This window comes from Phyllobates terribilis, unplaced genomic scaffold, assembly GCF_046119375.1.
Source record: "Phyllobates terribilis strain yellow unplaced genomic scaffold, ASM4611937v1 Scaffold_7__3_contigs__length_470593459, whole genome shotgun sequence".
Classification (NCBI taxonomy): domain Eukaryota; kingdom Metazoa; phylum Chordata; class Amphibia; order Anura; family Dendrobatidae; genus Phyllobates; species Phyllobates terribilis.
Genome location: NW_027362767.1, coordinates 141234137 through 141249399, shown reverse-complemented (window position 1 = coordinate 141249399; position 15263 = coordinate 141234137). Strand labels below are relative to the sequence as shown.

The window sequence follows — 15263 nt, the reverse complement described above, 5'->3', positions numbered from 1 at the left end:
CCGCCCCGAGTTATATGGGCGCAACAACCCCCTGACTAACTCCGACCTGTTTAAAGGGACACTCACATCAATCTACATGTATGACTTAATCTTGCCAACCTGAAATGGCTGAAAACAGAGATCATTAGAACCCAATTGCACGCACATCAAGGGAAATGTGACTGATAGCCCAGATTTAAGACCTGTCACCAAGGTAAGGCTCTGAAGCCCTGGCACTCATAGTTATCGGACAGAAGGAGCAATTGTACTTTTACTGCAGTGCTGGATATAGCGCCCCTCTTGTCTCCGTGGCTGTATCTGGTACTGCAGCTCAACCAAAGCTCGATATTTTTTCACATGCACTATTAAAACAGGACGTGTGCAAAGAATGCAAAAGTGAAAGGCGCTCGATAACCTTTACCTTTGTTCATTTCATGGGGAGGACCTTTAGCACCAGGGACGGAATAGAAAAATACATCAGTCAGTAAAAATCTTATATATGACAGGTCCTCTTTAAGTAACATACGTTTGTTTTTTTGTGCATTTTTGGGCCTGTGTCAATAACCACGAGTGGAGTTCCCCTATTCGTCTCTGACCCATCTGCCGGTCATGAGTTAGGGGAAAAGCTGGGGGAAGCTGGGAATCTCCTTCTGCATGCGTCTCCTGTAATCATAGGGGATTTTTGTGAGGATATTGAAAGTATGGGACGATCGAGAGGTAGAGTCAGTAGCCATGAAGCCCCAGATCTGGTCACACTCAGGACATCTATGACCACGAGGATGGACCGCTTGCTGCTGCTGCCACTGATTTTGATTTTGCAAGCCGGTAAGTGAGACGCGGTGTTACAAGCTCGTTTAGGGAAATTAGGAGTCATATTACACATAAGCTAAGTAAACGGAAAGCAGAGAACAGATGTAGTTAGCAACTCTAAGAAATTCAGGAACCAGGACACCAGACATTCTCCTTTTTGGTAACTTTATTAGTACAGAAAAATCACAACATTTTGGCCGCGCAGGGCCTTTATCAAGCCTTTATCTTTATTTATGGCTTGATAAAGGCCCTACATGGCCGAAACATTGTGATTTTTTTGCACTAAGAAAATTACCAAAGTGAGGACATCTGGTTCCTGGATTTCTTTGCACTGCTACAACTTTGTGGAGAGTTGCACCAAGTCTGCATGAACAACAGAGTGGTGCACAGGACTCCTCTATTATTTATTTATATTAGTCACTTATATAGCACCATTAATTCCACAGCACTTTACAGACATTATGGGCCCTGTCCCCATCAGGGCTCACAATCTAAATTCCCTATCAGTATGGCTTTGGAGTGTGGGAAGGAACCCATGCAAACACTGGGAGAACATACAGACTCCTTGCAGATGTTGTCCTTGGTGGGATTTGAACCCAGGACCCCAACGCTGCAAGGCTGCAGTGCTAACCACTGAGCCACCATGCTGCCCATTGCAAGGATAGTTTGAGAAGTTATGAAATACATCAAGTCATCATTATTTGTGGAGTATGACATGAACCTAAGTTTGAGCTGGTCTTCTTGGTTCTGTTTTCTATGTAGAGGATCTACAACTTCTATTCTGTGAGGAGGGAACGTCCTTAAAAAGTAGTGCAAACCCCATTAGAGAGGGGAAATAATTGTTGTTGCTAATTCTGAATATATTATTGCGGCTCCCAATGCCCACATTATGACTTAATTAAGACTTGCAATACCACGGTTCTCCACTACATAATGTAGATAAATGCCATAGACATCGATGCAACAGCGCCCCCAGCACCCTGATTTCGTGCAGATTTACTAATCCTGTGTATTTTTTGCCAGAGTAAACTTAGAATAAATAGTTTTAAATGCTCAATGATCCATTTAACGCACCTTTACAAACCAACTCTTGGTTAGCTAAGTCATACCCATTATTATGGAGCTGTGCCCTCTTCTAGGTCATACACCAAAATTGAGGAGCAACCATAGCAGTAAATGTTCATTGAGTTTTGTGTGTTAGAATTAGGATGGGGTTAATATTTTCAGGCCTGCCAAGTCTCATAAGTAATAGGTAAGGCTCACAAAAACATACTTGGAATATGTCCCCACTATCAGTATTTGGTCAGTATTCGGACAATATTTTTTTCAGGAATGGGAACCAGATCCAGGTGAGGATCAATCAGAGAAAAGGTATAATAGAAACAAGTCACCAATTCTGTATTTATCACCCACTCCTGGTTTTGGCTCCAATACTGACCAAATACTGACCAAATACTGATAGTGGGGCCATGACCTAAAACAAATACTTGCTGAGGGGTTTGATTAAGCTTGGTTGATAAAGGGAGTATCTCTACTTATTACAAAGGTATGCCTTCTGCTTGTTGCTAATTTTATGCATAGTACACCTATATTCCTGAAGGCTATAAATAAATGGACACTCCAGATTTCTTTGGAGAGTTTTGGAAATCACAAGCCTTTTGTTTTCACCAGCCGTAAACTGAATCTCAGAATTTTTTTTGGAGTTAGAGCTTCTCCAACAAATGTATTTATATCTTTGTTCTTTTATACAGGCACCCTTTGTAGAATGGAAACAGTTACTCAGATAATAGGACAGAGAGGAGGAGCCATACATCTGCCAGTCATTGTACCACCTGAATTCAATATCAGAGACGTCTTCTGGAGACACTTGTCCCCAACAGACCACTTGGTGGCTTCTGTTTCCAGAGGATCTCTTGATACAACATATCAGTCTTGTTTTTACGGGAGAGTTCAGCTTCTTCACAACTTTACTTTGGTTATACTAAATCTAGAGCTAAAGGATACTGGGCTATTCACCAGCCAAATGGTGGACACCAATGGACGCATGAGACTTCATCAGTTCCACCTTACAGTCTATGGTGAGTGGTTAAGATGAAAATTCTGATCATAAATTTTGTATATTGGAATGACATTGATATCTATGTAATCCCAAGCTTAAAAATCCATGTCCTTACTTCTAGAAGTGGTGGTGAAGCCAGAGATCCAGGTGTACACTTCCAGAGGAACCATGGGTTGTTCTGTGTTTCTGGCCTGTAATACCTCCATGGGAAGCAATGTGACATACAGCTGGATGACTGACACTGGACAAGGCCAACCTCTCAACAGAACCTATTCGTTACACGACGATAGTCGCCTACTTAATGTTCTCCTTACTTCCAGAGACCAAGAGGTTTCCTTCACATGTATAGTAACGAACTTTGTCAGCCAAGAGGAAACAAACATAGCACCATGGACTTATTGCTTCATAATACAAGGTAAAGTGAGCAAGTTTTGTTGCCCTCATCCTCCCCAATAAGTTGGAAAATCCTTCTTTTGGTGCAGATACTAATATTTAGCATACAGAGACTGTTCCGATTCTCATGTTGGGTAACTCGCCATCCATTCTTCTTGAGTTGGCAATCCCTCTTTATCTGCATTCTGCCAGCACTATAGGTGCTAGAACGTAATTTCCCTCACTTCCTAGCAGGCATTGCTCTTGTCATTGCCTGTCCTTCATTTGCTGTGTCCATAGCTCTACAGTCCTAAGGGCAATGTGTATCTTTTACACTGATAGCCCACATGGCGCTGGTGGGTATTGGGGATTGGCGTAGAAATTATGATAGTGCCAACATTAGGGTAAAAGGAACTGATTTTAATTTTTTATGTGGAGAAATCCATTTTGTTATATGTTTCTGACTTACAGAGGGGCATGAGAGGGAATATTCCAAGACATTTTGGTTTCTATAAAACCAAACATATCTCAACATATCCTGAGATGTCAATGAAGTGAGATGACCATCTTTAACTAAAAACAGGGTATCTTGATACTCTGCTGGGAGATGTTTATGCTGTATGTTGTTGTGATGTGAATTACTGTCAAGGGTTTTACTAGCATATTGCAATATTGTAGCGAATTTGGGTTTGGAGAGATTGGAAGTCTCACACTCTGTGTGACTGTAGACTTATGAATCACCCTAGTGCAGACACTGTGCTCTGCGAGGATTCGCTGGTTTCTGAGTCGGTATGTATGAGTTATACATAATCCCGGCCAATGGGCGTAGCCTCGCTCCATATACTTGTATAGAGCAAGGCCGCGCCCTGTCTAGTGACCCGACTGACCAGTGGGCATGGCCAACTATAGAGTGCTGCTTCGCTCCAAACAAGTGTATGGAGAGTGAGGCCGCACCCACTGGCCGGAAGTATGTATAACTCATACAAACCCTCTAGTCCCGGGTCTGAAACTGGCGAATCTCCGCAGCGCACAGTGTGTGCGCTGGGGGGGGGGGGATTCATAAGTCTGCAGTCACACAGAGTGACTGCAGACTTATCAGTGTGGACTTATCTTTCTGGAGCATACAATCGAACCTTGACATCTTCCATAAACCTTCTTCCATATGAAGTTTTTGGAGAACTCTCTTAGAGGATATTTTTTTTTCCCTATACCTCATTTAGACCATTTTATCCATATAGAACCAGAAGCTCCTTCCTCCAGTGGTAAAGTCTTCTTGATTATTGGGATCTTTCTTCTGGTCTCCTTTGCTTTCATGATGTTCTCAGTCTTCATATTGACTAGAGTCTCGAATAGGAGAATCCCAGGTAGGTAACTCTAAACTTCTGTAACTATATAACTAGTGTGTTCCCATCAGTATGCCATAAATCTCCTAAATGGGATGACCTTATTGGATGCACACGTTTCTTGCAGATGTCAATCAGGACCTGCCATCACTTCTCTGCCTTTGGAATATGAGCAGTGGGCCTAACCATTGTGTTATGCATTGTATGGGTCTCTCATATGTGAAGGGCTAAGATATGATTGCACGAATAAATAGTTCAAGGATATACATTGAACAGTTTAGACTTTTAGTGCCATTGTGCTCAATAATTTCTAAAGAAGTCAGAGCCATATCCTAACCAAGGTCTTCTCTTCTGCTGGCAGGTCTATTTTGGGGAAAGCTCCTCTTTTGCTGCCAGTTCTATTCAGGGGAAGGATCTTTTTCTGCTGACAGGTCTATTCTGGGGATGGCTCATTTTTCCCTGATAGGTCTCTTGTTGGGAACACTCCTCTTCTACTGACAGTTCTCTTCTGAGGAAGGCTCTTTTTCCGCTGCTAGGTCTTGTTGAGAAGACTACTCTTCTAGTGAATGCTCTTCTGCAGTCAGTTCTCTTCTGGGGAAGGCTCTTCTGCTGACAGTTCTCTTCTGGGGAAGGCTCTTCTGCTGACAGTTCTCTTCTGGGGAAGGCTCTTCTGCTGACAGTTCTCTTCTGGGGAAGGCTCTTCTGCTGACAGTTCTCTTCTGGGGAAGGCTCTTCTGCTGACAGTTCTCTTCTGGGGAAGGCTCTTCTGCAGCCAGTTCTCTTCTGAGGAAGGCTCTTCTGCTGACAGTTCTCTTCTGGGGAAGGCTCTTCTGCAGTCAGTTCTCTTCTGAGGAAGGCTCTTCTGCTGACAGTTCTCTTCTGGGGAAGTCTCTTCTGCTGACAGTTCTCTTCTGGGGAAGGCTCTTCTGCAGCCAGTTCTCTTCTGAGGAAGGCTCTTCTGCTGACAGTTCTCTTCTGGGGAAGGCTCTTCTGCAGTCAGTTCTCTTCTGAGGAAGGCTCTTCTGCTGACAGTTCTCTTCTGGGGAAGTCTCTTCTGCTGACAGTTCTCTTCTGGGTAAGGCTCTTCTGCTGACAGTTCTTTTCTGGGTAAGGTTCTTCCACTGACAGTAAAACTTCTTTTTTGCTGACAGGTCTCTTCTGGGGAAGACTCCTGTTCTATTGACAGGTCTCCACCGGGGAAGGCTTTTCTTCTGCTGACAAGTCTCTTCTGGGGAAGGCTCCTCTTCTGCTGACAAGTCTTTTCCATTGAAGGTGCCTCTTCTGCTGAGAGGTCTCTTCCCGGGGTAGGCTCCTCTTTTGCTGACAGGTCTCTTCTGGGAAGGTTGCTCTTTGGCTGACAGGTCTCTTCTGGGGAAGGCTCCTCTTCTGCTGAGAGGTCTCTTCCATTGAAGGCTCCTCTTCTGCTGGCAGGTCTCTTCCCGGGAAAGCTCATCTCCTGCAGAAGCTGAAATATTAGCAGGACTATGAAGGCAGGTTCGTTTCATCTGATACATGTGAAGTGACCGCGGGCAAGGCCGCGCGTTGGTATCTATGATCTGGCCCAGCAAGATCCCCACACACAGACTCTATCTTGATAACCGTATCTTTACTCGTATACATTTTTAACACAGCAAAAAAACAATAAATGACAACCGTAAATATGCACAGTAATAACGTGTACTGATAAGCTGACCCTCACTGTCCCTACTCACACGTTACCAGTCCTTTACTCCAGAAGGATGTGTCCCCCGTCGCAGGCCTGTCTGTCTTTGCAGGAGGGCGTCCCAGCCGGAGAAAAATAAAACAGGAACAACAAATTTCGCTGAAAGGAGGGAATACTTCGGCCTCTCGCCAGAGGACCCGCTTACAGTCTCTCTGATCCGGATAGCAGCTTTTGTGGATCCCTTATGTAGTCCACACTCCAGTAGCAGGGAGTGTAATAGCTGTATCCCTCAGCAGTGAAGAAGCTGGGGAAGGCTCCGAGGATATAGTGTCAGGTAAAAGAAATCACGTTGAGAGCCTCCTCTGCGTCACACACGAGGGCCTGCACACCGTCCTGGCTCTTTTCACAGCCCACAGCAGACTCTTCGCGCGCTTTTTCCTGCTTCCCACTTTGGTCACGTGACTCTCTAGGGCGGGACACAGGAGGCTCAGTCTTTTTCTCTGTCATCACACCCTGCGCAGGTGCAACCTCTGGCCACAAGGTGGCAGCACCATCCTGCGTAATCATTTCTGTAACAGACTCTATTTCAATAATCACAGAACAGCAAGAGCCGGCCAGCTCACTACACGCCCCCCCACTCAAAGGTTGGCAGTCCCTGCCAACGACCGGCTCCAGGGCGGCGATGGCTGTGGATGTGACAGGGGGTGGCTGGGAAGAGGGCCACACATATTGGTCTCTGTAGGACTGTCCTGGAGGTACCCCTGCAGTGGTCCTCGTTGTCCGCCTAACGGGTTGGATCCCCTCTCTCCTATCAGTCACCCCACTCTCTTTCCCAGTCGACATGTCAGTAGAGGAGGTAATCGGTTCAAGTGCGTCAGTCGGACGGACAGGGGTAGGCATGCATTCAGTCTCTACATCCCCGGGGTCAGTGTCTCCGCCAGTATTAGTGATATCCATCTCTCTAGGTATCACAGTAGGGGAGTCAGGCTGGGAACGGCAGGGGCGCAACATATTACGGTGCAAAGTTCGGATGCTGCCGCTGTCTTCGCCCTGCACTCGATAGACGGGGCCACCGGGGTACGGCTGTCCAATTACTCGATAGACTTCGGTCTCCCACTTGGGCCGGAGTTTCCCTTGCGGTTTCTTTATACGGACTAGGACCAGTTGACCTACATTCAGTGGGTCCTCTTGTACCGGAAGTGGGTCAGCGTGCACTTGATCCTGAATTTGTCGGCCTACTAGCCGGTAGACAGTTTCCATTCTCTGGCGGTGTGTTTGTAGCCAGGAAGGATAGGTACCACAGGTATCTTCTTCGGAGCTAGACAGTTGCAACTCATGGATGTCTTTGCCTAGACGGCCAAAGAGAAGGGTGTATGGGGTATATCCGGTGACGGAATGGACCTGATTATTATAGGCCCACAGCAGTTCCGGGAGGAATCGAGGCCAGTCGGGCTTTTTGTCTTCAGCCAAAGTCCGGATCAGTTGTAAGAGGGTCCGGTTAAAGCGTTCACATGCGCCATTCCCTTGTGGATGGTAAGGGGTGGTCCTGGACTTCTTGATTCCATACATCCGTTGGAGTTCTTCAATGACTCGCCCTTCGAAACAAGCCCCCTGATCAGAGTGTAGCCGCTCCGGACACCCGTAGACCCGAACGAATTGCTGACAGATGGCCTGTGCAGCTGATTCAGCAGTCTGATCCTTGGTAGCAACAGCGACAGCGAATTTCGTGAAGTGGTCCACCATCACCAGACAGTACTGGTAGCCACTATTCGCCATTACGATCAACAGATAGTCCACCATCAACAGCTCGAGGGGCCTCGACGTCTTAATAGTCTGGACGGGGGCACGCTGCTCCGCGGACTTGTGGAATTCACAGGTACGGCATGCTTGACAGACGTTTTCAACCAACTTACGGAGCCCCGGACAAAAAATGAACTGCTGGGTCCACCGGAGGGTTTTGTCTATGCCGAAGTGGCCGTTCTTCCTGTGAGCTTCGCCCACCATCTCATGGGCCAACTGCACCGGGACGACAATCTGCAAACACTCCTCCAGCATATGGGATAAAAGGGCCCTGCGACACAGGACTCCATCTTTCACGATCAGCCGATCCCACTGGGCAAGCAGAGCCAAGGCTCCGGTCGATAGTCGGGCTCTCACTTCGGAGGGCGGTTTCTCTTGTTTATTTACATACTGTTTCAGTAAGACGTGCTCGGGATCTCGATCTTGAAGCTTCGCCCATTCTTGCTGGGACAGGGGAGATCCCACTACGGCTTCAATCCCTCCTACAGCATACTGGCGGCTATCTTCTATTTGCTTTGCGAGCCGGGCAAAGTCAGGCATCTCATCTTCCTCCAACTCTTCATCCCGTTCCCCCACTGGCGGGGATGATGTCACTCTAGACAGGCTGTCAGCATTCTGATTCTCGTTCCCCGCTCTGTATTTAATTTTGTACTGGAATCTAGAGAGCCTGGCCATCCAGCGCTGTTCCATTGCCCCTAGTTTGGCATTCTCTAGGTGGGCAAGAGGATTGTTGTCCGTCATGACCAGCACCTCCGCTCCTGTCAGATAGCCGGCAAATTTCTCCGTCATAGCCCAAGTCAGAGCCAAGAGTTCCAAGCGGAAGGAGCTGTAGTTGACGGGATTCTTTTCGGTGTCACGGAGAGACCTACTGGCATAGGCTATCACGCGTTCTTTATTATCTTGAACTTGAGAGAGGACCGCCCCTAGGCCTTGGAGGCTGGCGTCGGTGTGCAACTGAAATGGTAATGTGTAATTTGCATATGCCAGAACAGGGGGTGATGTTAGAGCAGCCTTAAGTGCCTGAAAGGATTTTTCTCGGTCAGGCCCCCAACTGATGCGTCGTCCTCTGGGACTGTTCGCGGTCCCTCGGAGAACCTCATGCAGTGGTTCAGCAAGCCGAGCAAAGTCCTTGACAAACCGACGGTAGTAGCCTGCCAGCCCCAGAAAAGCCCGGACTTCTTTGACGGTAGTTGGCTGCGGCCACTCTTGAACGGCTGCTATCTTCTCCGGAGAGGGCTGGACACCTTCGGCCGAGATCCGGTGACCCAAGTAGTCGATTTCCTGCTGGAACAGACGGCACTTGCTGGGTTTCAACTTCAAGCCGTGTCCCCTCAAGCGCTGGAACACTTGGCCAAGCTTGTGAAGATGATCCTCGAAGGTGGCGGAGTATACCACGATGTCGTCAAGGTATATCAGCGTAAACTCAAAGTTAAAGTCTCCCAGACAGCGTTCCATCAGTCTCTGAAAGGTCCCCGGTGCGTTATTCAAGCCGAACGGCATCCGGTCGAACTCATACAGGCCCATGGGAAGGATGAAGGCGGTCTTTTCCCTGTCCTTCTCACTCATTGGAACCTGCCAATATCCACTGGCCAGGTCTAGGGACGAAAAATATTTGGCCTTCTTCAGGGCGGTCAGTGACTCTTCGATCCGGGGAAGTGGATATGAGTCCCGGATAGTGCAAGCGTTCAGCCTACGGTAGTCCACACAAAACCTTAGGGAACCATCTTTCTTTTTGACTATCACCACGGGTGCAGCCCACGGGCTCTGGCTTTCACGTACCACTCCGGCGTGTAGCATAGATTCTAACAGGCTTTTCACCTCCTGGTATTGCTGAGGTGGTATCTGGCGGTACCTCTCGCGGATAGGGGGGGTATCGCCCGTGGGTATCTCGTGCTGGATACTGGTGGTACACCCAAAGTCTGTGTCATGCTTCGCAAAGGAGTCTTGGTGTTCCCGCAGGAGTTCCTCCACTTGAGACACTTCTTGTTTGGTGTACTGAGACGTGTCTAGCTGCACTTTTTCCCGTAGTTTTCGCCCAATGTCTTCATCGTCTACTTGAGCGTTTATAGCTGAGACGGTTACCGTCCAGTCGCCTTCTGTAGACGGGGTGAATTCTAGGGGTCCAATGGGATTCACTTCCATGGGTAGAGCATATACCCGGGCAAGTTGAGTGCCGGCTTCAAGGGCTAGGCCTACGTCTGCGGTGTTGTTTAACCTGACAGGGACTCTCCCGTTCCTCACGACGGCTAGAGTGCGAGCAACTAGTGGGTTTAGCTTACCCCCACTTGGGGTCCTCGGCTCGATCAACACTTCAACCCCCTCAAGTTGTCGGTGGGTGTTAAGGGGTAAGGAAATGACTGTCTCTTTTTCAGCGGCAAAGTAATCCGAGTACGGCGTGGCACCGTAATGGCGGCTAGGGGTAGTTGTTCCTCTGCCATCTGTTGAAGTCCAACGGTCCGGATTACGCGCTGGAACGCCAGACGAGTCGGCTTATGTTTGGTGACTTTCTGCCAGTATTTGGGTCCTTTTCTTGTCAACAGCATAAGATCCAGGTCTTTCAAGATATTCATTCCAACTATCACTGGGGTCTCAGAGCCGAAACCTTCCTTGACAATGACGATCCCTCGTTTCCCTAAGTCCTGTCCGCAGGCCTTTGTGTCCATCCAAGCAACTCCGGTCACTGGAATGGGTAGATTATTAGTCGCAATAATCTTAATGGCGGTGTCTGGGTCACGAGCAGTTCTTGGTTTGAGGTAATTTTCGTAAAACTGTTCAGAGATCGTGGTCACTTGTGACCCGGTGTCCATCAGTCCCTGTACGGCAATTCCTTCCAGGACAACTTCAAGTGTCGGGCTATTCGAGGCAAGAGCACTCCGGCATCGGCTCTGTTTTTCCACACCCCTCTCCTTGGCCTCCCCTGCTGCACGAGCCTCAGCTGCAGGGGTGTCTAGTTTAACGGCGGCCATTGTGGTGAGGCCCGGCATGGTAGCTCCGCTTGTGGATATGGCTGGGGTTCCATTCGCTGGTCTGATCGAAATTCCCTTCGCTGGGGTGACTGAGGGTTTGTCCGTTGGTGCGACGGAGGTTGTTGCGGAGGGAAGTGTTGAGGACAACGATTTGCCCTATGGCGAGGATCACCGCATGACCAACACTGTCCCACGGGGCGACTAGGCTGTCTTCGCTGGTCTCCCTGTCGGTCTAATGTTAACTGTAATATCTGTCTCTGTAAGTCTGCTACCATCTGTTTCAGGTCTTCCGTGTCACTGTTTGGATTTTTAATGTCAGATATGGATCTGCACGCAGCACCTTGAATCCCCACATCCATGACGGGTCCCCTTGAGCGTTCTATGGCTTCCTGTTTGACTTCAGCAAAAGTAAGAGCCGGCATCATCCGGATCAAGTCCTGTAACGTGCGGTTAAGATACTGGTCTCTCAGTCCTATTACAAATTGGTCTCTCAGTACCAGGTCACGAGGAGCCATACCAGCTAGTTGCTCCCCTTTTCCACAGGTTTGTTCAAGGAGTACCTGAAGTGCGTTCGCATATTGGGGAATATCCTCCCATTCAAGCTGCGTTCGTCTAAAGAACATGTGTCGCAGTGTTCCCTGGTATGTGGTCGGCCCATAGGTGTTCTCCAGCACCCGCACCAAATCATCTACTGTACGCTGGCCCCTGACCGTCTCCAGTCTGACTGTCGTCCATGCCTCCCCCTCTAGCGTCAGTACCGCCATTTCTGCCAAGGTCTTAGGGTCAATATTATACATTTCCCCCAGTATCCGGACTTGTTCCGCCCACTCTGGTACAGGGTAGTTTCGTCCGCCAAATTTCCTGACCTGATTCACAATAGACACCGGCGGGGGTTTCTGACTGTACACATGGCCTGGGTGGGAATCTTGTTGGTCACAGATCCTGCCGACTACGCCAGATGAAGTGACACCGCGGGCAAGGCCGCGCATTGGTATCTATGATCTGGCCCAGCAAGATCCCCACACACAGACTCCATCTTGATAACCGTATCTTTACTCGTATACATTTTTAACACAGCAAAAAAACAATAAATGACAACTGTAAATATGCACAGTAATAACGTGTACTGATAAGCTGACCCTCACTGTCCCTACTCACACGTTACCAGTCCTTTACTCCAGAAGGATGTGTCCCCCGTCGCAGGCCTGTCTGTCTTTGCAGGAGGGCGTCCCAGCCGGAGAAAAATAAAACAGGAACAACAAATTTCGCTGAAAGGAGGGAATACTTCGGCCTCTCGCCAGAGGACCCGCTTACAGTCTCTCTGATCCGGATAGCAGCTTTGGTGGATCCCTTATGTAGTCCACACTCCAGTAGCAGGGAGTGTAATAGCTGTATCCCTCAGCAGTGAAGAAGCTGGGGAAGGCCCCGAGGATATGGTGTCAGGTAAAAGAAATCACGTTGAGAGTCTCTCCTGCACCACACACGAGGGCCTGCACACCGTCCTGGCTCTTTTCACAGCCCACAGCAGACTCTTCGCGCGCTTTTTTCTGCTTCCCACTTTGGTCACGTGACTCTCTAGGGCGGGACACAGGAGGCTCAGTCTTTTTCTCTGTCATCACACCCTGCGCAGGTGCAACCTCTGGCCACAAGGTGGCAGCACCATCCTGCGTAATCATTTCTGTAACAGACTCTATTTCAATAATCACAGAACAGCCAGAGCCGGCCAGCTCACTACACATGTAAAGACAAAAACCCTATGTACAAGAATATAACTACTATAACACTGTCTCCTATGTACAAGAATATAACTACTATAATACTGCTCCCTATGTACAAGAATATAACTACTATAATACTGCACTTTATGTACAAGAATATAACTACTATAATACTGCCCCCTATATACAAGAATATAACTACTATAATACTGCTCCTATATACAAGAATATAACTACTATAATACTGCTCCTATGTACAAGAATATAACTACTATAATACTGCCCCCTATGTACAAGAATATAACTACTATAATACTGCCTCTATATACAAGAATATAACTACTATAATACTGCCCCTATGTACAAGAATATAACTACTATAATACTGCCCCCTATGTACAAGAATATAACTACTATAATACTGCCTCTATATACAAGAATATAACTACTATAATACTGCTCCTATGTACAAGAATACAACTACTACAATACTGCCCCTATATACAAGAATATAACTACTACAATACTGCCCCTATATACAAGAATATAAGTACTATAATAATGCCCCCTATATACAAGAATATAACTACTATAATACTGCCTCTATATACAAGAATATAACTACTATAATACTGCCTCTATATACAAGAATATAACTACTATAATACTGCTCCTATGTACAAGAATACAACTACTACAATACTGCCCCTATATACAAGAATATAACTACTACAATACTGCCCCTATATACAAGAATATAAGTACTATAATACTGCCCCCTATGTACAAGAATATAACTACTATAATACTGCCTCTATATACAAGAATATAACTACTATAATACTGCCCCTATGTACAAGAATATAACTACTATAATACTGTCCCCTATGTACAAGAATATAACTACTATAATACTGCCCCTATGTACAAGAATATAACTACTATAATACTGCTCCTATGTACAAGAATACAACTACTACAATACTGCCCCTATATACAAGAATATAACTACTACAATACTGCCCCTATATACAAGAATATAAGTACTATAATAATGCCCCCTATATACAAGAATATAACTACTATAATACTGATCCTATGTACAAGAATATAAGTACTATAATACTGCCCCTATATACAAGAATATAACTACTATAATACTGTCCCGTATGTACAAGAATATAACTACTATAACACTGCCCCTATGTACAAGAATATAACTACTATAACACTGTCTCCTATGTACAAGAATATAACTACTATAATACTGCTCCTATGTACAAGAATATAACTACTATAATACTGCTCCCTATGTACAAGTATATAACTACTATAATACTGCTCCTATGTACAAGAATATAACTACTATAATACTGCCCCCTATGTACAAGAATATAACTACTATAATACTGCTCCTATGTACAAGAATATAACTACTATAATACTGCCCCTATGTACAAGAATATAACTACTATAATACTGCCCCTATGTACAAGAATATAACTACTATAATACTGCCCCTTTATACAAGAATATAACTACTATAATACTGCCCCTATATACTAGAATATAACTACTATAATACTGCCCCCATGCACAAGAATATAACTACTATAATACTGCTCCTATGTTTAAGAATATAACTGCTATAATACTGCCCCCTATGTACAAGAATATAACTACTATAATACTGCTCCTATGTACAAGAATATAACTACCATAATACTGCACCCTATGTACAAGAATATAACTACTATAATACTGCTCCTATGTACAAGAATATAACTACTATAATACTGCCCCCTATGTACAAGAATATAACTACTATAATTACTGCCCATATAAGTACCCTATATTTATTATGCAATTTTGCTTTACATTTATATATAATTATGGTAGGGTATGAGATATATTTTTGTCTTGCTTCTTTTTTGCTAGTGTGAACATGCCTCTGTTTCTTGTATGTCTGCCATCTTAGACCTCAGTTCACATTGTCTGACATGTAAAGACAAAGTCTTGTTCTTTCTGCTCACAGGTAAAAATAACATCAAAAATATAGAAGTAAAAGTTGATGAAGAAACACTGTCACAGCACAATGAAGAGACGGGAGGACAAGAAAATACAAGACTACAGAATTGTGATGAGATATTTCTAGAAAGAGAGACATCAGTGTAGGATAAAGGAGGTCTAGGACAAAGAGAGACAGATCTGCTGATAATCGCCTGCTCCATGATGTGACCCAGGATTAATGGCAGAGTGCTACATTATATCATGTGATATTCACAGCGAAACCAGTGTATCTGAGCTTGCTAGTGTGATACTTACTCCAGAGCCAGTGTATCCAAGCCTATTAAATGTGATACTGTCTCAGAGAACCACACAGCACTACTGTACATTCCACCCTTTAAATAGTTTTAGTAATAATTTTTGGACTTTTCTAACGACGGTACTGTTGTATTGGAGGTTGTTTTATATTAAAATATAACTATATTTTTCTATTTATATGTTTATTTTCTTTATTATTTGTCCTAAATCTAAAGAGCAGAAATATCC

The 15263-nt window shown here is 45.7% G+C and overlaps 1 protein-coding gene across 4 annotated transcripts; it reads left to right on the top strand.

The window, feature by feature from the left end:
* Positions 1–9: 9 nt before the first annotated feature.
* SLAMF8 (SLAM family member 8) lies at positions 10–15208 on the top strand. Of its 4 annotated transcripts, XR_012247376.1 has the most exons (6): positions 405–804; positions 2541–2867; positions 2970–3263; positions 4441–4584; positions 11277–12435; positions 14746–14877. XR_012247376.1 is itself a non-coding variant. In XM_073639345.1 (5 exons), the coding sequence occupies exons 2-5, from the start codon at positions 2555–2557 to the stop codon at positions 14883–14885; spliced, it is 891 nt and encodes a 296-aa protein (XP_073495446.1). In that variant the 5' UTR covers positions 10–193; positions 2541–2554; the 3' UTR covers positions 14886–15208. The 4 variants fall into 4 exon arrangements, 3 of the variants coding, with proteins under 3 accessions (XP_073495446.1, XP_073495445.1, XP_073495444.1); XM_073639345.1 differs by lacking the exons at positions 405–804; positions 11277–12435 and adding an exon at positions 10–193 and having other exon boundaries at positions 14746–15208; XM_073639344.1 differs by lacking the exon at positions 11277–12435 and having other exon boundaries at positions 4459–4584; positions 14746–15208.
* Positions 15209–15263: the final 55 nt, after the last annotated feature.